Source organism: Mus pahari, chromosome 9, assembly GCF_900095145.1.
Source record: "Mus pahari chromosome 9, PAHARI_EIJ_v1.1, whole genome shotgun sequence".
Taxonomy (NCBI): domain Eukaryota; kingdom Metazoa; phylum Chordata; class Mammalia; order Rodentia; family Muridae; genus Mus; species Mus pahari.
The window spans coordinates 7,834,598-7,860,222 of record NC_034598.1 but is presented as its reverse complement, the minus strand read 5'-3'; the positions used below and the strand labels follow the sequence as shown (position 1 = coordinate 7,860,222).

Sequence of the window (25,625 nt, the reverse complement as noted above, 5' to 3'; positions counted from 1 at the left end):
GGAAGGAAGGAAGGAAGGAAGGAAGGAAGGAAGGAAGGAAGGAAGGAAGGAAAGAAGAAAGGAAGGGAGATCAATATATTTAAGATTAGGGTTTCTTTGACCTCTGCAGAAAGAAATTCCAGTTTCCAAGGCCCACCTCTGGGAGAAACTGGGCATGAGAAAGGCCCCTGGGAGGCCAGGGTGGGAGGGCAAGGCCTGCTATTGAGGCTTAAGTTCCTCAGGGTTATTCTAGCCACTTAGGCAATAACAAGGCCTTGGGAGTTTTGACTCAAGAACCCCAGACAATGCAAACATACGTGTATTAAATATCCCACTTCCTTGTTCCCTTACATGAGTGGTGATGTGCTTTGCATATTACTCTGAATATAAACTGGCTAAACTCATCTAGGACAAAATACCCCAGTTTTTAAACCTTCCCATTTGTAGATTTTAAAAAAATCCATTGTTTTGTTTATCCTGCCTAGAACTCTTTTTTTGAAATGTAAGGAGAGACATTTGATACACACACACACACACACACACACACACACACACACACGCACACATTTACATTGTAGCTGGGGTGGCAGGCAGCGCAGTGACCATGCCACACCTCATGTGTAGAGATCAGAGACCATCTGTAGGAGTCAGCGCTCTCTTCCCACTGCAGATGGGACTCAGGTCATCAGGCCTGATGGCAAAAGTCTTTACCCACTGGGCCATCTTGCTGGCCCTTGATTCGTATTGCTACAAAACTACCACACTGGATATATTCCCCTTTCCCTCACAATTTTTTGTCTTTTGCCTTTCTGTTGTAGAGATATAAGTCACAGAACATAAAATTATTCCTGTAAAGTGTTGAATTCAGGTGATAGACAGATGGCCCGGCAGTAGAGTACTTGTTGCTCTTCCGGAGGATGTGGGTTCCCAGAACCACATGTCTTTGTTCTCAACTGCCTATAGCTTCAGTGCTAAGGGCTCTGACTCCTCCTTGGGCCTCCTCAGGCCCTCTCACACACGTGGTCTCCTCAGACATCCTGCCATACACCCCCTCCCTGCACACACATGGTCCCCTTGGATATGCCCCCCCATACATATATATATATATATATAACCTCCTCCAATATCACACACACATACATGGTAGCCTCCCCAGATACTCCTCCCCCCACATGACCTCCTCAGATACACACATTTGTGCACATGCACACATACAAACATACTTATGGCCTCCTCAGATGTTCCCCCCAACACATGGCCTACACACACACACACACACAGAGGCACACACACACTCATGGTGTCCTCAGATGCTCCCCACACACATGGCCTCTTTGAATGCCTACACACACATGGACAGACACAACAGGCACAGGCAGGCACATATACATACAAATAAAAATTAAAATTTCAAAAGTGTCTGATTCAATCTTTTTTAGTCTATTCCTAGGGCCATGCAACCATTGACAGTTCCTATTTTAGAAATATTTGTGTCACTTTCCAAAGAAACTCTGTACCTCAGGGGTCACTCCCTCGTCCCCTCCCCTTGGTCCCTGGTAACCACTGAGCTACTCTCTGTGTCTGGACTTACTGTGTCTCCACTGTTCGTATGAATGTGATCATACGGCCTTTTGTGTTTTGTTTTTTCACTTAGCGTGATGTTTTCCAAGTCCATCTGTGTTGCACCATCTATTGTACCTCATTCCTTTTTATTAATGCATAATATTCTGTCGTGTGGATAGACTCCATTTTGTTTATCGACTTGTCCATGAGTTGCCTTGATTTTTTGGCTATTGGGAAGAATACTGCTGAGAACATCCACATACAACGCACAGAGAAACCATGCCTCGGTGGTTAAAAACCTGGAGCAGCTTTTTGTAGCCCAAAGCACAAGGCCCAGTATCCTCATCAGTTTATACAAGATCTCTGGCCCAAACTCTCTCTCATGCATTTTAAGAGTCCTAGATATTTTCTATCCCACACAGCCCACTGCTCCACACACTTTTTCCCTGAAGGATGCTACTCACCCTCCGAGATTCAGCTCAGTTATTGTCACAGGGAGCTCAGTTATTGTCACAGGGAGCCCACTAGAGATGCCTACTTAGACTTGATGACCAATTGAGAGTCTTCATTCCGGCTAGGACTTCACTCAGGTGTTAGGGGACCCAAGTGTAGCTCCATGCATTTAGACTAGTGGCTCTCTGCCTGTGCATTGTGACCCCTTTGAGGGGGTCAAGTGACCATTTCACAGGGGTCATATAGCAGATATATTACATATCAGATATTTACATTATGATTCATAACAGTGCCAAAATTATAGTTATGAAGTAGCAATGAAATACTTTTACAGTTGGGGGTCACCACAACATGAGGAAATATATTAAAGGGTCACAGTATTAGGAAGGGTAAGAAGCACTGAATTAGACCAAGGGCCTTTTAAAGGAAAAAAAAAAACACTTTTATAAGGCAGAAATATCTGTTATCTCCCTTATCAGCTGTAGGAGGGGGTCTGCACAGGAAGCAGTTTAACAGACACTAAGGTAAGCTCTCTGAGGCACCTTGACCCCCTAGAATGGAGTTGGGTAACTTCCCATAGGGTCCTCTGTCAAGGAGATCAAAATCTGGTTAAACCTGACATGGCCTCGGGAAGAATACAGGATGAAGGACCCTCGGCACTGTCTGGCCCCGTCACGTTACATCTTCTAGAAAACATCCAGCCCTCTTTAATTCCACTAAAGTGAATTTTATGATTGCTTCTTCATAAGATACATGTACGGACGGATTTATGAATCTTTTACAACTGTGGACAGGAAAGGGTCTGATAGCAAAATCAAGGGATGGAGTGAGGAAGAAAATGAAGAGATAAAACAGAAGCGCACAGCCGCTGCAGGAAAGGAGTCAGTGAGCCCTAACAGCACAGCCTGGCAAAGGCGGGGTGAGGAGATGTTCAGTGCCAGTAATCAGTAGAGAAAAAGAACTTAGAACGGTTAAACTGTAAAAGGCTGACCTCCTCCTGTGCTGGCAAGGGAGGCCCGGAACCTTTGTATACTGCTGACTGGACTGTAAAATGGCGCAACCACCTGGGAAATGATTCAGCTCTTTCTTAAGAGGTTAAGCATGTGCCTACCATATGAACTGAGCATTCAACATCTAGGTGTTTAATCAAGAGAAATGAAAGCACATAGCCTTACAAAAATGTGTGCCTGGGAATGTCCATAGAAGTTATTTTTGTGACGATCAAGAGGTGGAAAGAAATCCAAGAGTCCTCCAGTAGGTGAACACATAAACACGCGCTGGTGTAGCCATACAATGGAATACTACATAATAGTACAAATAAACAAACGACTGACACCCACAGCAATACAGACGATGCGACATAAAAGGACCAGATTCTGCACGAATCTGTGTAAACTCTAGGTGATCCGTCCTAGCCTGTAACTGCCCAAACCAAGGAGTGTTGAGGATGGAGCGCAGGGAGAAAAGAATGGGTGTGGGCGCTGTACTTTAGCACAGTGGCGATGGTTTCTTACTGGAGAGCATGCTGTATACACGTCAGGACTTACCTAGCCGATACTTTAAAAATGTTTAGTACAGAAAGTTACTATTGTAAAATGGAGAGCTGAATTCTATAGCTCTGAATGAAGAGGGGTAAAGCAGATGGGGCAGATTAAAATGAAGATGTTTGATGCTCAGTTTCCCTGCTGACTCGGGACTTTCACTCACTGGGTTGGAGTTTAAAAGATGTGGACTGAATGAGACTCTGCCTCAAAAAACCACCCCCAACAGAAAAGTAGATTAGAATTAAGCTTGAAACTTAAAAATATAGTAGGATGAAGGGTTAGAAAGAGATGTGGACACCGTTGCAGGAAGGGCATAAAGAAGGAAGTATCTGGGCATAGGGTGAAGGTGGGCACGGTCACAGCTGCCATTGCAGATGAGGAATCAGTGAATGCCGACTCGGCAGAGTCAGCTCCCAGCTGGCAGGAAGTCGGATAATGGCGACACACAGGCCAAGAGTGTCTCCCCACCCTCCTAAGCTGGCCAGGAAACAGGTTCTAGAAGATAAGGGAAAACAAATACGACCCAAAGGTGAAGCTTGAACTCAGAACCTTTGTTGTTATCCCTCTCAGCATCGGATGGCCTGGTAAGATGACCCTGTCCTGACGTTTGCGGTCTAGGATGCATACGAGAAGGACGATACAACCAAGGATGAGAGGTGGGGGTGAGGTTGGGAACTTTAAGGTTTTTTTCCATTTCTGAGGTTTTCTTCCTTTTGGCCTCATCCGCCTTACGTGATTTTAATCTGCCACGTCCTTGGTTGTGTCGTGGAAGGATGGCTTTTCCTTTGAAGACTTAGCCTTTCTCTTTCAGTTAGTCGTTGATGAAACATCAGAGCCGTGTATCCACCATCTCCTCCACCAGCCTTGCTGGAACAGTAGAAGATACTGACTTTGCATTTCCTTCCCTGGCCCGCCCTCACCCCACTGTCCCTTCTTTATCACTACATTGCCAAAGAAGACATACATAATAACCCAGATAGGCTTGGCTGTTCTTGAGTGAATTTTCCAGATCTTTGCAATCCATTAACAGAGCATGCAACCCATCTTCCAGATCTGTGCAGTCCATGACCAGTTCTTTAGAAGCCGGTGCACACAGTGAATTCCAATCAACTACTTTGTAGGATGGCGACTGTTTCTCAGAGCACTTTACATAACTGGAACTATTCAGGAAATAGCCCTACTTTGCACCTTACCCCTACTGTGTGCAAAGTGTTGTCTCTCTTCCCATTCCCCATCCCCTCCTCTTCTCCCTTTCTATCACTTCTCTCCAGTCTCCTCCTCCTATCACATATGCGTGGGGTCCGCTGTGGATATATACAGGGTGTATATATCCAACACACTGAACTCATGTTGGTTTCAAATGGTTTAGGAAACAAGTTCAGACCCGAGACGTCCTGGTGGAATGAGTCCAAGCAGAAGGGATTCCAGAACTACGAATGGCAAAGAGCATTTGCTGTTAGCCCCAACTTGGAAAGCCTCAGACACCTTTACTCATTCGTCAGGATTTAAGACTTCTAAAAGGTACTGTGTCTAGTGGGAAGAGATTTGAGCCAATCAAAAATAGAGAGCCGGGCGTGGTGGCACACGCCTTTAATCCCAGCACTTGGGAGGCAGAGGCAGGAGGATTTCTGAGTTCGAGGCCAGCCTGGTCTACANAGTGAGTTCCAGGACAGCCAGGGCTACACAGAGAAACCCTGTCTCGAAAAACCAAAATAAATAAATAAATAAATAAATAAATAAATAAATAAATAAATAAAGTGTGTGTTCTATTTTATCATTTAAGATCTCATATGGAGAAACTCTATGCACACACACTCCTTCAGCTATGACCTCTGATGAGGTCAGCACATTCTCATTGTGGTCCTCCTTCCTGTCTCTTTCTCTTCAGTGCCTTTCTTCTCTTCACTTACTGCTTCTTTCTCTGTAGATTTTTGTCATGCTCTCCTTCCCAAGCTGGGAGGTCAATGGGCCACTCTAGATTTTCTGTAACCGCGTAAGACTGATTTTGCTGTTGACCAGAATAATGGGAAGGCAAGTTCTCTGAGATTCATGGTATCCGCCAAGGGTGCACTACTGTGCCTTGATCTCTTTCCACATGATGGAGAAAGACAGAGACATAGTCTCTAATAGTTATGACCATATCTGGTCATAATTATTATTTTGTTGAGAGACAAGGGTATTAATTAATTTGGTAGATATGGAATGGGAAATGACAGCAGACAAAAAACTTCTATTCGAGATACTGCTAATGGGACACGTGGTCGGAAGCCAAGAATCTTCAGACCGCATTTCCAGTGCAGATGGAAGATTTAAGAACAGTGTCTAGTTGAAAGCACCCTGCAGTTCAGGTATCTCTGACTAAGGCAGAGGTCACATTGCCCCAGGCTTTGACGTCTTAGGAGGGACTGCTAACACAGGCTTTAGATACAATGGGACCTTGAAAGGAGTACAGTGGCAGGTGAGTCACCAAATGCTCTTAAGAAAGTGGTCACTGTGGAGACAGATCAGCCTGACCTCAGCCACAGCACTCAGCCCGAGTTATGAAGAGCGGCTGGTCCTGCCTGCATGGCCGCGGCTCAGCTCTCTGCTTTCGTTTGTCAGGGCTCCAGAGGCCTTTGTGTCCATTCAACTAGAAAAGGCGGGTCTGCGGGACCTGACGCTGAACACATTCCTGCACAGGAAGCAGACAATGATGGATCAGATAAAGAGCCCTGTGAGTGTGAAAGGGAAAAGGCTTCCTGAAGCTCTCCTTTATGTGTATGTGTGTGTGTGTGTGTGTGTGTGTGTGTGTCTAGTATATATGCAAACAAACAGTCTGAATTTGGCATCTGTTGCTTTAAATCATTCAGATAGAGTGATTGAAAACATACTGCACAGAGCTGGAAATGGAACCCCAGCAGGACAGAATCTATAGATTTGTAGTTTCTTCAGAAACTACAGCTGTGTTTAAGGAATGCATGTTTTTCGGAAGCCATGTTTGGTTTGGTTTGGTTTGTTAGGTCGGTTGGTTTTTGTTTTGTCTTGTCACTTTCTAAACGGACTCCTCTGCGTACCTGTGCCAGGAGGCTTGCTACTTTTGAGCAGTGGGTGGCTTGGGCAAGGCAGGCAGATGGTCACCTGTTAGCTTTGTTTATCAGAAGCCACTGTTGTGTCCTATTTGAGGTTTTGTTGTTGTTGTTGTTTTAATATTAGTCAAATCATTTGGAAAACAGTATGAAACTCAAACCTTTAATCATTTGAGATTCATTCCCAATGTTGTCAGCGGTGTCTCATTATCCATTTCGTGTTGGTAATGCCCAACTCTCTGGAAGGAGGTGGAAGGGTTAGTTTTCCTTTGTCCCTCCCTATGACGGGAAAGGAAAGACTAACGTAGGCAGTAAGAGCAGTCAGACACCTTGTTTACTGATGCCTAATAATGAAAACAATTCCCCCTCAAATAAGCAATTCTCAAAAAACAGTGACTCTGTGGAATGTATAGCCCCTAACAGGTCTCCAGGATTACCAACAACTACTAGACCAGAAAGAAGTCAGGCTACATTCCATTAGGTTTGTCTGCTGGGATTTTAGCCTATGGCAAGTTAACAAGTCAGTCCCTTACCATTCCATGGCTGCCAATGTTTGTATCTATTCCATGGATGCATCCATTCTATGTATCCAGTGTATCCATTCCGGGGATGCCTGAGGTCAGAGACAACTTATTCCTCTGGGCAGAGCAGACAGCATAAATGCCATGTTTTGGTCAGTTCCCCTTGCTTCCCAAGTCCCACAGAGACAGTGCGGAAGAGCTAGCTACCAAGCACCCTGTGGGACCCACAGTCAGAAACTGCAAAACTGGGTGGGGCACCTCTTTAATAGCAAAGCTGCCCCTTTCCCTAGAGAGAAAGAGGCTCCACCTCATCCCCGAGGGTTGCTGTCAGCAAACACAACCCTGAGAATGGCTCAGATGGAAACTGAGCAGGGCCTGGTGTTTTTGGAGTGCTCAGCAAGATAGGAGCGAGTAGAAGAGATCCACCCAGGAGTCTCCCGACACATCTGCCCTCAGAAGGAGCATCTCAGCTTCATAGCGGCTCCCTACTTGAACTTGACCATACATTCATTTGAAAGCTGGCTTGCTGTAGGTCTATTTTTCTCTTTTATTAACAGGATGGTGTTGAAGAAGTGAAGAAGGAACTAATCATTGAATATTGCCAAAAGTGAGTAGCGTCTGTGTGACACTGGTCTCCCTGGCTGGGTAGACTTACTTGCCAACAGCAGTGTCACCTAGAACCCCATACCAGGAGTCTGGTGGTTTGTATGCAAATAATCCACAGCCCCGTTGGAGGGAGAGAAGCATGGGAAACTCCCATGCAGGCGAGCGGCAGAAGTAGGGACAGGAGTCCTGTGCTTCTGCCTCCAGGCAGTGCCAATCTTATCCAGGTGGCAGTGCTTTCTCAGCAAGAGTGTTCTGTTCTCCTGAGAAGCCCCCCAGGGAAGCAGATGCTGGACCCTCTCTGAAAGCCAGAGGATTTCTTCAGGCTACCATCTCTTCTTCTAACCTTCAGGTTGAACCGCCGCATGTCTCATTATTCCCTTCGGGGTCAGATCATGGCCTACTGCAATAGCCTGAGAGTTCTGCTAGATGACTTTCCTACCATCCGCGATACCTTCTTCATGGTGGGACAGGCAAATGAAAAGAAGGGATTGAAGGACTCCAGTGGGGAATTCAAGGCAGACTCCAGGTACGTAAGCCTCTGACCCTTGTTATTCCACCACGTAGGCCTGCTGTCCCCCAGAGAGGTGCGTTAAGTACAGCACCTCTTGGAGGTGCTAGGCAGGGATGCACACTGTTAGGAAGTTGTGGAGCCTCTCAGAGGTGGGCTCTAGGGGGAGGCTTTTAGGTCATGGAGGGGGATGTGGGGGTGCTGGTTTCTTCTTCATTGCAATCCACTCTTCCCCTCTCCCCCCCCCCTTATTTCTCAGCCACAAGGTGAGCTGTCCTGCTGGGTGCTATAGCCATGACACCAGGCCTCACCTAAAACCTCCAGGCCAAACAATTATCTCTGAAACTTCAAAACATTGAAGCACAACAAACATTCTCATTGTAACTAGGTTCTTTTTTAGGTGTTTGTTATAGTAGCAGAAGCTGACCTCCTGGCTTTCTTGCCCTGGACTGACTTTCTGGCTCAGAAGGTCAAAAGCAAACATCAGTGCTCCAAGAATAAGAATGTCTTTGTCAGTGAAGGAGGCCTTTGTGTATGGGATGGGTGGCTGAGTTTTCCTTCAATGAGGTTTTGTTTTCTCCTGGGAAGGCCAGTGTCTCATCAGGCATAGGCCTTTGTACAAACTAACATCTAAAATAAGTAACCAAACAAGGGTGCTTGGTTTTTAGCTGTCTTCTAGCTTCCAGTAGTCCACTCAGTAGAGAAGAAATATTCAGAAGAAAATAATAATTAACCAGTGCCATGAGTAAACCTGCTGTCTGATTTCCTCTGGTAGGGCACCCAGATAGGCTGAAAAGACAAGAACCATCTTCATACTTCCTCATCACACGTGTAGATTTCCAAATGTTCTTAACCCAGCCTCCCCTAGGCTCACCGGCCTGGATGGGGAGTTAACATACCAGTGCAGTCACTAACCACAGTGCCTTGACCATGGAAAACAGGGAGCGTGTGTTACAGGTCACACAGTTTCCAGGAAGCTTACTTGCTTCCTGTATTGTATGGAGTTTGGAGTTTGCATGGCAGTAATATTTATAATATGATCACTAATGATACAGACAAAAGGCATTGGAAGATGGCCTGCTTCAGACTGTGCATTATTCGTTCATTCATTCATTCATTCATTCATGTACATCAGCCATCATTCATTCAGGGGTTGCTTAGCCCCAGGCATTTTGTACCACACATTAGGAACAAAGGCCAACAATTCACTGGCTCTGGAGGGAAGCTCAGCAATCAGCCAGCTTCAGAGAGAGGTGATAGATGGTTCCTTCAGGTCTTTGACAGTACAGAGGAGGAGAGCTTTAGCTCCACCTCAGTGCCTCCGAGAGGCCTGCAAACAAACAAGTCACAGGAAAGTAGACTTCACACAAACAAACAAATTCAACAAAAATGGAATAGCCAGTGAAGGTCAGAGGGTGAATGGAGGTGAAGTTTCTTCATCCCCCCACTGACTGACTGACGGGGTCCATCTTGCCTTGGTGTTTACAAGGTGCTCCCTGTAGGTTCTCCTGTGGAAGGCTTTGCTGGACACCTGCAGGCCAGGGAGGTTACAAGGCACTCATCTTTCATGAGAAGTGTCCCAAGCCAATCCGCCAATCCTTTAAGACCCCTTCAGTCTCCTCGGCTTAAGACGCTCTAGGCACTTTGGCCGTTCCACGTTTGCCATCAGCCTTTAGAAATTCTATCTGAAAACTTAATCATGAATTCACTACATTTTTGTGTAGGATGAACTGTTCTCTGGAGCATGTTTTGTTTCTGATGTGTTTAATTTGCAGTAACCAATGAGGAGGCAAGAATGGGAGGGGAAGGAATCTGTGTGCTAGTTCTGTATAGTGTTGTCTTAGGTTGACAGGAAAAGTAGCCCAGATGCCTCCTGAAGCCAGCTTAGCTAGGTGGAGAGCTTGGGCTCCTGAGAAGACTGTTCAGTTATGTGCGATGATTTCAGGACAGAGGCTCAGACCAGAAAGGTGTGATCAAAGTGAGGCCCACCCGGAGCAGTGACACACACATATGTTGCTTCCCACAGCCCTGCCCCCTGCTTCCTGTGCCCTCTAATATTAGTGTCCTACTTTTAAAATATGATTTATGTTATGTGTGTGCATCTGTGCCTGCCTGCATGTAAGTGCACCTCTTAAGCACAAGCAACCACAGAGATGAGAGGAGGGCATTTGATTCTCCTGGAACTGGAGGACCTGGTGGTTATGAGCCACCATGTGGATGCTAGGACCCAAAGCCAGGCAGGCAAGAGCGGTAAGCTCTCATAGCCAATGAATCACACTCCAGCCCCTGATGTGTCTCTTTTGATACTCTTCATTTGTAGGAATGTAGAGGAAGTTCTCTCTTATATGAAGTTTGGGGAAAGTGCTTTATAAGACTTTAACTCCGAGGACTGATTCTGTGACCCGTGAGACACAGGACAGTAGCTTCGGGAGCAGCTTAAGTTTATATATTAAGGAAAGGATCCTTTCTTAGAGAGTCCCATCACATTGGAACTGAGTGTCTGAAGGAGAAATCGTGTCAGACATCAGAAAAACATAGCTGTGCATGGTGACACACTTGGGAGTTGGAGACAGGAGATTCAGGAGGTCATCCTTGGCTACACAGAAAATTTAACACTAGCCTGGACTATAAGACTATCTCAACATAACCTCACTTCTGATAAAATAAAATAAATAATTTTAAAAGTCAGGAACACAGAGACACAATGGAATCTGATAGTCTATTCCAAGAGCACATTAACTACTGACCTATGAACAAGCCCATAAGTTTTACCCCTAAAAAGTCCCACTGCCCTCCAGGAACTCCCCCACTGGAGACCAGTCATCTCCATTCATGAAATTCTTTCAGAGAAACATACTTAAAGTCAGCCTAAGACGTGGCATTCAGCCAAACACAGGTGCAGTGGAAAGACAGAGTCTGGGACAAAGACTCTGGATTTCACCCACGAGGACATGTGACCACAAGGGCTTGGGAAAATCCCTTATCTTCCACCTCTGTACCTCACCCTCTTCTGAGGCCAGGCAGGCAGTTCTCTGAGGCCAAGCATGCATAGTTCTCAATGCTTAGGTAGCAAGAGCAAGGCCACAAGAAGCAGGCTTGCTGAGGAAGCACTGTGTGCAAAGAGAGGCCATTCCCATGACTGCCTGTGGAAGGTTAGCTGGGAACCAGCAGAGAGAGGAGAGGAGGTGCTGAGGATCGAGGGGCAAGGAAGGAGGATCCTTGTTTCAGTCTTAAGGTTAGAGGCTGGGCGTGCTGAGGATCAGATATAACCTTTGGGACTGGAGAGATGGCTCAGCGGGGAAAAGCACCGGCTGTTCTTCTGAAGGTCCTGAGTTCAAATCCCAGCAACCACATGGTGGCTCACAACCACCGGTAATGAGATCTGACACCTTCTTCAGTGTACTTATTTATAATAATAAATCTTTGGGCCAGAGCGAGCAGAGGTCCTAAATTCAATTCTCAGCAACCACATGAAGGCTCACAACCATCTGTACAGCTACAGTGTATACTCATATACATAAAATAAATAAATCTTTTTTTAAAAAACCTAACCTTCGTTTAAAAATATAACCTTGGTTTTAAATGTCAGTTCCAACAATTTATTAGTGTTCCTGCTGAGGACTCTGAGATGTTTTGTCCATGAGAGTACAGTAATTGATTGGCAATGTCTGCCGTGGTCAGAAGAGCCCCCATGAGCTATGTTAGTTTAAAATTCCAAAAGGCAACTTAATCATTTAAAGGCTTTAGTGTGTTGTAGCTTAACAGAGCCCTCCCAAAGCCGGCTCCTTGTCAGAGAGGAGCTAATGGAGCCCTCTCCATAAAGTCCCTTGTGGCTTCTGTTCCCTTCCTGATTCCAGAGGAGGTTAGAGTCTGAAGACCAGGATGTCATGCAGCTGCACTTAGGGGCAGGCTGACGGTGACAAAGTTAGCTGATGTCTCACCGTGTGACAAGGAGAGTCACTGTCATTGCAAATGGATGGCTGGGTGTGGCTTCATGGTAGGGTACAGGGCTTCGTAAGAAAAGCACAGGCTAGACCCTAACCACTGCTGGTTGCCTCAGAGCACATCCTGAACATGAATATTTGGCAGTCTTGCTAACTGCTGTCGAACAATGAAACCGTCATGGCCTTCATCCATCGAGGAGAAATAGACAGATCATAACAGCACATTGTGATAAGGAGCAAAATAATGTAAATGTTTAATGAACATTCCGATCAAGAAATGCTCCCTCAGTATTGGAACTGGAGAGATGGGTCAGCAGCCACTCTTCAGAGGGCCCTGCACACACATGACAACTTACAACCATCTGTAACTCCCATTCCAGAGGATCCACTGTCCTCTTCTGGCCTCTAAGGGCCAGGCATGCATGTGGTGCACACACGTGTATGTAGACAAAACACCCATACACAGAAAATAAAATTGAACAAACTTTTAAAAGAAAAGAAAGAAATGTTCCTTGTTAAGGTGGTGTCTGGATGGGACATGCCTCTGTAGACTGGGGATTAGGTGGTGTCTGGATGGGACCTGCCCCCTGTAGACTCGGGGTTGACCAGCTCTTCGTTGGTAGCAGTGTTTGTAAAGGTGTAGGTGGGGCAGCTTTGCTGGAAGGCGTGGTCGCTGGAGATGGGCTTTGAGGTTGTACAGCTCCGTCCTGCCTGGCTTCTGTTGGCTCCCTCTGCTTCGTGAATTGGATTGAGGATGCGAGCTCTCAGCTTCTGCTGCTTGCCATGGTGGACTCTTTTTTTTGTTTTGTTTTGTTTTGTTTTTTTGTTTTTTTTTCGAGACAGGGTTTCTCTGTGTAGCCCTGGCTCTCCTGGAACTCACTTTGTAGACCAGGCTGGCCTCGAACTCAGAAATCCAGCCATAGTGGACTCTTAACTTATAGAACCAGACACCAACATAAGCACTCTCCCTTACGATACCTTGGCTTTGGTGTTTGATCATAGCCCCAAGAAAGTACCTAATGCAATGTCGGAAGATTGTGGCGGTGAAGACGGGAGCAAGGTGACCTCAGAGAAGACTGTGTGCACCTCTTGCCGACTAAGATCCTAGGTGGGCAGAGAAAGGAGATGCAGCTGAAGCTGAGACGTCTGAATTGTCACGAAGACATATGGGGCAGGCTGTCGGACTTCTGCCTGTCTCCAGGATGTACGAGGATACAGCGGCAGTACGGAGGGGTGGGCAAGGTCCAGGAAACTCACATCTGTCTTCCAGCCCACAGAAAAGGGTCAATGTGGTTCCCTGTGCTGTGACTTAGGAGGCTTCTTAAACAGTTTAGGAGGTGAAATCAGGAGGTCTAAGCATCAGATTTAACGGGAAAACCAAGGAAGAAAGAGGGCCTAGGATGTCCCCGAAGTCCCAAGCTCAGGTGAGTAAATGGGGGCAGTGCCTTTATTTTCTAATTTATTATTATTACTGAGTATGCAGGGATGCACATGCTAGGGCTCTCATGTGGAAGTCAGTACTGAGTATGCAGGGATGTGCACATGCTAGGGCTGTCATGTGGAAGTCAGTACTGAGTATGCAGGGATGTGCACATGCTNTGCAGGGATGTGCACATGCTAGGGCTGTCATGTGGAAGTCAGTACTGAGTGTGCAGGGATGTGCACATGCTAGGGCTCTTGTGTGGAGATCAGAGGAAAACCTGCTGGGTTGCTTCTTTTCTTCTACCATCCTGAGGCAGATCTCCCTTGTTTCTGCCGCACTGAATGCTGGCTGGCTGGCCCACCAGCTTCTAGACAATTCTCCTGGTCTATCTGTTATCTCACTGGGGGAGTGCTGGGATTACAGATACATGCCATGAATCTGGTGTTATTTTTTTCCTGTGGGTTCTAAGGAGGGGACTCAGGTCATCAGACATGAGTGACCAGTTTTGCCTGCTGAGCCATCGCAGGTATTGATTAGAGCTGTAAAGGTGGCTTACTGGTTAAAAGCACTTGTTGCTCTTGCTGAGGACATGAGTTCAATTCCTAGCACCTCCATGGTGGCTCAAGACCATCCATGTTCCAGTTCCAGGGGCCTGGGTGGCCTCCTCTGGCCTCTGTGAGTGTCAACCATGTATACGGTCCGTGTACGTACATTCAGGCAAAACATACACATGCATACACTAAAATAAATATTTTTTTAAAAAAATCTAAAGGCATTGATTAATGGAAAATTCAAGACGGTTACTCTGGGAGCCACTAGGGAGGGTCCCATGAGGCTTCAAGGGTGGGTATGACATTCTGTTAGGCCAGGTTTCTGTGCATCCTTAAACCAGACAAATACAGAGATATTTGTCTATAAGACTGCAACAAAGAGACTGTCAAGAAGTGATGTGGTATTGGAATCTGAAAGAAGAAAAAAAAGAAGGTGAAGGCTAGGCTCTGGGATTTGGGCAAGAAACAATTAAAATACCAGCATGCCTCTTAAAATAACAATGGACACTCCAGAAGACCAGACCCCAGCCTGGAGTGGTCCAGCTGCACCTCCCTTCCCCCTCCTTTACCCACCCCCACCCCTGCCGTTTTATTCTAACGAAGCTCCTCTTTTAAAGGGCACCTTTACTTCCCTGCCCCAACATGTTTGACTCTACCGTCCAGTCTACTGTTCTATTTCCAGGCCCCACCCGGGCCCCAAACGGTCTGCATCTTCTGAAGGGAATTATATGTCAGTTTCCTTTCCCAAAGCTGACTGCTGCATCCATATCATCACATCCTTATCATTAGATTTAGTGGAAACATGGCGGGCAGGGAAGGAAAACAGAGCTGATGTCTAAGGTGAGTCTAGAGCGAGGCAGATGTGCGTTTAAAGGCTAACTGTGTCTCAGGAGCTGGCAGGCAGGACCTACATCCCTCCTCAAACCTCAATATCCTCAGCTGTGAAACAGGGACAAAAATAGACGGTCAAGACATTAAGTGTCATAAAATATGTAGCACTACCATCTTATTTCTTTCCTTCCTTACCACAGGTTCCCTCCCTCCTTACCCACGCCTTCCTCCCTCCCACACAGCTCAGGCTAAAATCAGCCCTTCTGCTCTTTTTCCTGATGAGTTATTTATAAGTCGTTCTGGCCACCTGGGAGCCGTAGGCTGTTCCCAGGGCTTGGGTGTTGGGCCTGGTGTGACCCTTCACACAGGGTGGGGCGTGCCTCTGGCTTGGTGGGATGTTGTCTGTGCTATGGGTCTTCCCTTTTCTCTCATACAGCAGGAGTTTTCAGCCTCGGCCTCGAAGTTTGCTGTCTGCTGATGGAAGAGTCTTCCTCAACTTATGGTTTATTCCCCATCCGTCTGAGGTGCTGTTTCTGTTCAAATCTCTGCCAGAAGAGGTTTGTCATGGAATTTTTTTTGGGGGGGGTGAATATACCAAAGTGGAAACTGGCCACATTTTAGGCGCTTGGAATCACACGGGAAGAGTGATTTTTTTTTTTTTTTTTTGCTATGATATCTAATCACCAAGACCCCTTCACAGCTCATGATACTTTGGTTACTTTTTTTCCAGGTTATTGATGGACACTAATTTGAGCTTTCAATATTCCTCATTCATTCTGTTTCCTCCCACCCTTCAACAAAACCCTACTTTTGTTAGCCCTGAAAAGATGCTAGCCACTGGGCTGTGGGTTTTTTTCGATTTGGAGACAGTCTCCCACATAGCCCAGGTTGATCTTGCCCGTGAGATTCCTCTGCTGGTTCCCCTTCCCAGGAGGTAGGGTTACAGTATGCAACCGTGTGTCTTATCCAGCTTCCCAGGACTGAAAGGGTTACACTATGCAACACTGTATCCAGCTGCCTACTGGGATTTTTGGTTTTTTGTTTCGTTTTGTTTTGATCATTTTTAGGACTCACACTAGTAGGCCCCGAGTCAGTATCTGTAACCAAGATATGGGTGTTTATAGTCTTAAAGAAAATTCAGAATATTCTCTATTCTGAATATTCTGAATATTCTCTCTATGCCATATTCAGCATCACAGTTCAACAATGAATTCCACTTGATGGAGTTCACTATATAGGCCAGGTTGGCATTGAACCTGTGTCAATCGTGCTGCCTATGACTTCCAAGCGTCAGACAACAGGTTTGTGACACCACATCTCACAAGCTGCAGTTTTGAAGGGTTTGCTCTCTGTGAGAGAATTGGTGTGGAATTAAAACCCTTCGCTGAACTGTGATGCTGAATATGGCATTTGGGGAATATTCTGAATTTTTTTTTAAGATTGCACGCAGCCATGTCTCAGTTATAGATGCTCACAACAGGACTGCCTAACCGAGAGTCTCTGCTGGGACCCTTGTGACTCACTGAGAGTCTGTAATAAGCATTCTGTAATGTGTCCACAGCTGTGATGACTTTAAACAAACAGAAACGTGGCGCTTTAACCCCCTCAGCAGTGCCTTTGCCAAGATCAGGGCAATGTTCAAGAATGGGTTTGCTGTTTTATTTCCCTGGATTCACCGTGAAACTGTGTACTTAGGCGAGATAAGTTCTCTCTACCACAGTTGCTGCGCTCTGTCAACCACTGATCAAATATAGATATTATAAGTAACTTCTGGTGGTTAAAAGTTGACAGGAGACTCTATGTAGGTAAAGCAGATCTACTGTCCCATGTCACATAAGGCACTTGAGCACCTGCACATGATGGTATCCCAGCATCCTGAGACCATGAATACTGAGATACACTGCTGTGTAATGTATTTCCCGAGTCACACTCACATGCTGTGTAGGCCTCTTAGGAAGTTCCTAAAACTGGTTCCTTGTGTCGCTTTTATCCACAGGAGGCTTTTAGAGCCCTGACACTGACTCTGCAGCTCGTAGCTTCTCTCCATGACATTGTGTCCTACACTTTCAGTTTTGCCAAACTTGGCAATTGCCCAGCATGCTTTGACCTTCCTCTAAGTCCAAACCCTCTGAGGAGGGACTGGGGAGGAGCCGAGCGCATTGGTAAGTAACTAGAACCACCAGACCTGTTGAGTGGCGGTTCTAAGAAGTGGTTAATACTGGAAACCCGGAAGTATATGTCTTATGACAGCGATAGGAAGGGCTCAGGAAAAGCCCTGTTATAAACTGCCTCCAGTGTACATTCTGCTGATCATCACATTCACAGGCTCACCAGGAAGTATACCGAGTCACAAGGCCAGAGACCCAGTTTGAACCTTGCCTCTGCCACTAGATGAGAGGCACCACATCTCTTTGACCATCTATAAAATGGGGTGACGTCTCTATTAGGACTCAGACTCAGAACCCCTAACCCTAACCCTGTTAGTATACAGGCAGTTCCATTGGTCTGATCTTAGGGACATAGTGACTTGCTTCTGTCATCACCTGCCTGCGCCAGGTGTGCTCTCTCCCTCCCTCCCCTCTTCCCTCCCTCCCTTTCTCCCTCCCCTCCTCCCTCCCCCTCTCCCTCTCCTTCCTCCTCTCCCCCTCCCCCTCTCTCCCCCTCTCTCTCCCCCTCTCCCCAATTATGCCTTTTTTTCCCTCTGTCTCCCTGCCCGCACAGTGCCTTCTCAGGTTCCTTGTGAGATTAGTGAACCCACTGGAGAGCTGATCCCAAATAAACCTGCTTTTTATATTTTTAATTCAGCTCAAATTTACTTATTTTGTTGGCAGAAAAACCTATTAGCGTCATAGAGCTATCCTCTGGCTCGAAATCTTTTTAAGGATACTAAAGGCCACTCTAAGGATTAGTTTTCACTCCGTTTCCTGCTTCCTTATAACCCACGTGATGAGATCCTACCAGAGCATTCACTGTGAAGGAGCTGACAGCCCTGATAGCTCAGAACACCCAACTGTGATAAAGATGGGGAGGTTTCAGCTTCCTACTCTACCCAGGGAAGGAATGTTAGGTTGTAAGATGGTATCTTGATGTGTCTAGTATTGATAAGATAGTATGTAACAGATGTCAGAGAGAAAGTTCTGACAGTAAAGCGCATGCCCTGTGAACATGCAGACTTGAGACCTCATTAAGAAAAGCTTGAGATCCAAATGTTTGGGTGGCACAGACAGGTACATCTGGGGCTCCTCGGCTGTGCTGTCCAGCCTAATTGGAGAACGGCGGGGCAATAAGAAACCCTGTCTGAAAAATAAGGTCGATGGCACCTGAAGAACAATACCCAGGGCTGATGATCTCTTACCCATGCACACATGTGCACACACATATACACACTCATACACTCACACCACATGGACATGCTAGCATGGACACACGCGCTCACGCACACCACACATTGTGTATGTGTGTGTGTGTTGCGGGTGTGAGGTGTATGCCACATGTGTGTGGTGCCCATGAAGGCCAGAAGAGGGTGTCCCATTCTCCGGGGCTGGAACTGCAGGCAGTCAGGAGCTATCCAGCGTGGGTGCTGGGCACTGATCTCAGGTCCTGCAGAAGAGCAGCAAGCGTTCCTAACTGCTGAGCCGTCTCTCCAGCCTCAGCAATCGACCCTTATACAAAGTAAGCAGGATGTATTGGAAGATGTGTGTTTTCTTTTAGTGATCCGTCTTATACAAATTAAGTCACTAGCTGTGTTGATAGTGGTCAACTAAAATCAAGTACGTGGTAGCCAGGAATTTTAAAATGGGGATGAGCCTAAGAAATGAGGTGATAGGCCTGTTTAGACTCACTGATTTTAAAAACCAAGTGTGAGTGATATGAATCTTTCCCCTTCCAGTTGAAAGGAACCCTGAAGCAGGTGGCTAGTAGGCTTGCATCGTGCTAATGCACACAGAAGAGATCTGGATATTCTAATGTAGGGCCCAGGCAAGGCAGGGGCTGAGTGATGTTGTAGGAGGATGCTGAATGTCTAGCTGAGATGAAGAAACAGGAAGAAGGTTGATGTTGGTACCACCGCGGCAAGAAGGTTGGTACTGCCACAGGCTAATGATCTCAACTGCACAGAAGCAAGTCCCAAGGACTTGCATCACAAGATTAAAGCCACATCAGACTGTCCCTATTAATACAGAACGTGCTGAGGTGCGTGTTCTTATGGGGGCTGCTGGGTTTCAGAGAGTCAGGAGAAAGGAAGATGGACCACGAAAAATGTCTATCCTGATCCGAGAGTCTGTGACAGCCAGGGCCACATTTCCAGTTGACCCCTGCTCCGGAAGTCCTTTAGCAGCTGGGACAAGAGTCCCACTTACTCTAACTCTGATGAGTGGAGAAAACACGGAGGGCCCTGATGAGACAGAGAGAAGAAACCACCAAGGCCATCAGCCTGTTACTGTGGCGCTGGGGGCCAGCGGAGCTGAGGCAACCACTGAGGACCTAGAGTTCTAAATGAAGGAAGTTGAGTCCTTGCAGCTGGTGAACTGCCCCGGAGTTTGTGGAACTCAGGTTTTCTGTGGTGTCAGTTAGAGGCTGCACACTTCGATTGTTGTAAGGGAAGGGAAGAAAAAATGTGCTCAAGGGAATATGTGCAAAGTTTTGCATGAAAATAGATGAAGAGCAAATTAAGTGAAAAAGAGAAAAATTCCTCTAAGATAATCACCCTCCTAAGAAGGTTGCCTGGCTGCTCAGCTCCTGGCCCAGATCCCAGAGGAGGCAGGAAATGCAAGGTAGAAGATGAAATTGAGCTGGGCCTTTATTGGTGGTAGATAAGACGACTTTTGTGGACTTCACACTTTAAAATATTTTGTAGAGTTCTGGATATGAGCTTATGGGCCCTCCTCTATGACCAAGAGAAGCCATCACAAAAAAGTGAGCTCCCGTGAACCCTGCCAAATTCTCCCCTTTCCTGACCTCCGGACTTTTCCCTTTGGATCGGTGTGAAGCATGGGGGTGGAGTGGGGGCATTTACACTGAATTTTCATTGCCAAAGATCAAAAGGCCAGTTTGAGCCCCAGCACAATAATTATGCTCTCCCTCCCTGTCCTCGTACTCCATTGTGAGTGTGTGAATATCAAGTGCAGGAGGGCTCCCCACACAGAACCCTCCCCCTGAATATAGGCAGATCTCCTTTGCTTTCATGGGTCCTCTGCCCACCTTCCACTCCATTAGCAATCCTAGGTGGCTTTCCCTGCCCACACTGACACTTCCTCCCCACCCACATCCTGTCCCTACTGAAGGATGAAACAATGTAGATAGTAAGTCGGTAGGAGGCAAGGGAGAGGTCACTCCCACCAGGACAACTGCACTGCAATAAGCCACATGTCAACACATGACCACACTTGCACGGACCCTGCCTCTCGGCCTTTCAAGAGCTGGGATCAGGGGTGTGGTGTTGCACAAGTTAGCCCCCATACCTGACTTTATTTGGGTTTTGATTTGTGACACTCTAATTGTGTCCTAAGAAAGAATGGGTTTCTTTGTCCATGGCAGCTCTCTCCATGTTGATGTCACGTGTATGACAGTTGTCTCCTGTCCTTCAGGCCTCTTTGTCCTGTTCTCTTGATCCCCTTTCCAGTTTGATGGTCTATGCCCATGCTCACATATGCACATACACACACAAAATGCACACTCGGACACACAATATACATTTAACATTTACAAATTTTAGTATGTATGTATATTAAAATCTAGGCTTTGCATATTCGAGAGACCATGTGACCATCTGTCTTTCTGAGTATGGACTGTAAGACTCTGCCGAGCCTTAGCTACCAGGGACTCTCTGAGAGTGAGCCACACAGACCTGGGGATTAATGCAAAAGCAAGAGGAATTTATTGTTCCAGCATGCTGGGGTCATCCTGTACCCGAAGGAGAGGCAGCGACCCCGGGTAGCTCTTTTGGCGAGTTTTTGTACAGAGCAGCAGCCATTAGGCACAATGTGATTGGCAGAACAGTGTGACTTTTAAACTGGTCCTTAGGGAATGAGGTAGCAAGGGGTGGCCAATGGTGAGATACAGGGTTCCTTGTATATATCCTCAGGAGCCGTGCAGCTGGGTTATAGGGTCATTCTATTTTAAACGTTTTGAGACACCTCATACTGATGTGCACGGTGTCTGGTCCCGTTTACTCCCGCCAGCAGTGATCAGGGGCTCTTCTTCCCCATATCCTCACCAGCATTTGTTGTTATTTGTTTTCTCATTGTTAGCAATTCTGACTAGGGTGGGATTGACTGCCAGTGTACTTTGAACTTGCATTTCCCCGGTGGCTAAAGACTTTGATTACCATTTTTAAAAACATGCATTGCCCGTTTGAGAACATTGCCCATTCCTTCTTTTGAGAACTGTGTTTGGTCCGGTCACTGATCTGTGAGTCGGCAGTGGGGTTTCTCAGTGTTTAGCTGTCGCAGTTTATGCATTGCAGACACCCCCCCACCCCCGTCTGAAGTGGGCTGCTTGATCTGCTGATGCCTGCCTTTGCTGGCAGGCTCTTAACGTCGCACAATCCCGTTCGTCAACTCTTGTGTGCCGTGGGACTCCTGTTCAGCCCTGGCCTCTGCTTACTGTGCAGCTCTGCTTCAGGGATTCAAGTTTTTAACTCAGGCCTTTGTCTGTTTCTAGTTGATTTTTTGTCAACACACAAGTGTTTTGATCACAAGCAAATGAGAGCAGCACAATGGACATGCCAAAATGGAGAAAATCACAGTGAGCCACTCACTCCAAGGGTGCTGTCTTTATCTACAGCCACTTCTGCAAAACCTGAGCCCAAATACCTTGTATATTTACATTTCTATGGTGATTTACTCATAGGGTAGGTGGGGTTTTATTTATTTATTTTCTTTTACAAGCAACCACAGATGACGGTAAACATTTTCATTTGGTTGCCACCTGCCTAAAGATGTGCTGCTTATAGACCAAAACCACAAGCCATAAAATGGCGTTCAGTGGCCAGCTCTGCTCCTGCCGTGCACCCCAAAAGTTCTGCAGTTTGTGTTCCCGATTCCCTTTCATTGGGATCTTCTTGGTAGCCCAGTGGAGCTATCACATTTAGAGAACTCTTATTTATTTATTTATTTGTTTATTTATTTATTTATTTATTTATGTGTTGATTGGACCCAATTATTTGGGACTGGAAAAACCCCGATCATCTATCTGTCCTGTGTAGAATAACAGTGGGACATGGAACCTGGATCGCTCATCTTCCCCAACGTCACATGAAAATGTCACAAGTACCAGCAGCCATTCTCAAGGCTGGAACAGCTCAGGTTAAACTCACACACACAGCTTCATTCCCATAGTCCTCTGTTTCCTGGTGTGTGAAGGGCTGAGGAGGCCCAGCACTGTCCAGGTAGGAAGAAGGCTGCTTGGGTCTGGAGTGGCCAGCAAGAGAGGAAGCACCCTCATCAATGTCCTTGAGCAGTGCCTGTCTTGGGCTGCCATGGAGGGACACTGACCTCAGCTTCACGGGCTCCTGACGGGCCCCTGACGGGCTCCTGCGTGCTTGCTGCTTTTTGCTGAGCTCTCCGGGTTTCATCTGACTCCTTCCCTGGTGCAGGCCAGGTTCCTCAGCCCAGCCTGGCTGCTCCAGAAAGCTACTCTTTCCAATTTCATCTGTGGATCCTTCTTTGTTTGTTTGTTTGTTTGTTTTGTTTTGTTTTTCGAGACAGGGTTTCTCTGTATAGCTCTGGCTGTCCTGGAACTCACTCTGTAGACCAGGCTGGCCTCGAACTCAGAAATCCGCCTGCCTCTGCCTCCCAAGTGCTGGGATTAAAGGTATGCGCCACCAAGCACGGCCAGATCCTTCTTTTGTATCAAAGGTTCAATCCCTGAAATGGCTTGAATCGCCTAGAAGTTCATATATGGATATGTACACACATATATGTGTGTACAAGTATGTCTATGCATCGTATCTTTATGACTCAAGTCTTTCAGCCCATGCACTGGTGACAAAGGGAAGCCGTTTCTCTCGGCATGACAATGAAAATGATTGTAGGTTCTATTGGATAGTGACTTGAAGTCCCTAGTGGGTATTCTGAGGACCTCATCCCATGCCATTTCTTACTCCCGCTGCTCTGAGACCATGGCTTTGCCGATTTCAAACTTTGAACAGTATGTTCTTACTGTGCTAAAGTCAGGGTGCTCCTATCTCCCAGAGGGAGGAAGGAAGGGAAGCTAAATCAGACCTTGGTTCCCAGAGCTGCTGGTCTTGCAAGACATAATTAGCACGCCCACAGACAAAGGAGGCCTGATTTGGGTTGGTCCCGGAGGTGAAAGGCCAGTCTGGTGGGTTGGCTTTGGCGGTCTGTATTCCACAGTCTCACTTGAATGTTGCCTGCTTTCTAGGGACTGAACTTCAAGAGCTGCAGAAAATGATTGACAGTCTCCAGAACCCCCAGGACCCGAGCCAGGTGGCCCAGGCCCTCCTCCTCCGCAGGGAGGTGACGTTGCTGCAGTTCGATGCAGCCCTGAGACATCTCCTCCGGTAAGGGTTAGAGAAGGACTGTTCCTGCCAACTGGATTCCGCTGAGCAGGTGCTTGCAGAGCCCCCCTCAGGGAGGCCACGGTTAGCAAGATTAGATAACCAGCCTAAAATAGGGCTGTAGATAGATCCGGTACGCTGGCTACCAAAGCCTGTGTGTGTGAAGTCTGCCCGGGTGTTTCTGAGGGTTTTTTCAAGACATTTTCCAAACAGCCTCGGTTTGCGTCATAGGGATTAAAGCTTTTGTGTTTCTGAAGATCATTAGTCTGAAGAGTTCATTTCTCCTTTTCCACTCTACCTTTCAAAGGGGCAGCTTTCACTGCTCATCTCACATCTAACGCTCCTAGGACTGGCTACAGGGGTTGATTTTAAAATAAACTCTACCTTGGTCTTGTAGGAAGGATCGCCTCAAATTTGGTGCATACACACTTTTTTTTGGCTGATGAGTCAGGATTTTAATGGATTTTTGATTGAGTTTGGATTAATATTCATGTTTCCAGAAAATGTTTTATATGAGAAAGAAGAAGAGCCTAAGGACTCCTGGATTTGCATGTGTGTAGAGGGGAGAGCTTCTGGAGGTGCCTGTTGCTTTTAATTAAAGGGCATCAGCAACAAAACACTAGTATCTTGCTATGTACCCCAGGATATCCTGAAACTAAGTAACCAGAGCAGGCCTTGAACCTGGGATCTTCCCATCTTAGCCTCCTGAGCGGTCAACCTATTCATCAGTCCAACTCTGATGATCCTTTTATTTCGTTTTGAAAGAAAGTCTTAATTTGTATCCCTTGTTGGCCTGGAACTTGCTCTGTAAACAGGACAGTCTTGAGTTTGGAACAGCCTTCTAGTGCTCAGGTTACAGTCACGAGCCTCCCCCACCCCCAACCAGCTTGTTACTCTTAAATTGCCAAAACTCACCAACTTTGTCTAATTCATCTCCAGTGTGAGTATTCAGCCAAGAAGGGCCCCAAAGGGCTGTACCAGAGAATTACAAGTGTTTCCCACCTTTAGCATGGTGCATCCACAGAGAATCCATAGAGAATATCTCAGGGAATTACATTGAATGAACATATTTTTTTACTTTGCATTTGCTTGTTTCTGCCAACAGTTCTTGGGTTTAGAATATAAATTTAGCAGAGTGCAAAGCTTCATGCTGACTTTCTTACTTTTTATTGACAAAAAGCTTTGGATCTGTAGCTTAGTTTAGTTTGTGAGCTGTAAAGTCTATGACTGCTAGAGAGTCACCGAGTTGGCCACTGAATTGACCTCTACTCTGAAAGCCTAAAGGTTCTTTCTTCCATTTTGGTTTGGTTCCAGCCGTAGAGGGTTTTGTCTGATTCTGTTTTAGGGAAACCACTCTGCTTCCCGACAGTTGCCCCCACAGTGTGACCAGGAATGAGCTGCAGACTGAGTGTTCTACTGCCTGCTTTTCTGTCCTTCTCAGAAGAAACTGTTGGGTTTCAGACCCGGGACAAGGGGCTAACATACCAAAGCAGACCTGACCTTCAGGTTCTCCCAGCATCCCTCAGTCTCCATCTGTTACAGGATATGGCTGGCATACAATACCCTCTACCCTGAATTCTCCAGCCCAGGGGCTGGGCTTCCCCAGAGGCGCTTTACTTCATGGGCTAGAGAGATGGCTCAGTGGTTAAGAGCACTGACTGCTCTTCCAGAGGTTCTGAGTTCAAATCCCAGCAACCACATGGTCGTTCACAACCACCTTTAATGTGACCTGATGCCCTCTTCTGGTGTGTCTGAAGGTAGCTACAGTGTACTCAGATACATAAGATTTTTAAAAGCCAATGATAATACAGACATGCTGGTTTTTCTTTCTCTCTCGCTCTCTGCGTTTCTTTCTCCATACGTGCACTTTTCCTTTCTCTCCCCCATCCCCTCTGTCTCTCTGCCAGAATGATGACTTCTCTGACCCACCCCGTGAGATCAGTGAACCCACCCAAGAGGTGACTCCAGTCAACCTGCCTTTCATGTTTTTCAATTCAGTTATTTGAATTGGGTTGTTTCATTGGTGGCGGTAACCTATCAGAAGCCACCCAGGTGGCACACATGGTGGTCTTCATTTGGTCCATCTTCCATGTGGTCTTCATTTGGTCCATCTTCCATG

General features: G+C 46.5%; 1 protein-coding gene across 1 annotated transcript in view; it reads left to right on the top strand.

The window, feature by feature from the left end:
* Positions 1-25,625, top strand: part of LOC110326726 — a 197,547-nt gene that overhangs the window by 112,006 nt on the left and 59,916 nt on the right. Inside the window, exons 24-30 of the mRNA XM_029542536.1 lie at positions 4,909-5,060; positions 6,141-6,252; positions 7,683-7,732; positions 8,081-8,257; positions 15,425-15,545; positions 16,985-17,150; positions 23,371-23,509. Coding sequence (XP_029398396.1) covers positions 4,909-5,060; positions 6,141-6,252; positions 7,683-7,732; positions 8,081-8,257; positions 15,425-15,545; positions 16,985-17,150; positions 23,371-23,509 — 917 coding nt within the window. The remainder of the gene's footprint in view (positions 1-4,908; positions 5,061-6,140; positions 6,253-7,682; positions 7,733-8,080; positions 8,258-15,424; positions 15,546-16,984; positions 17,151-23,370; positions 23,510-25,625) is intronic.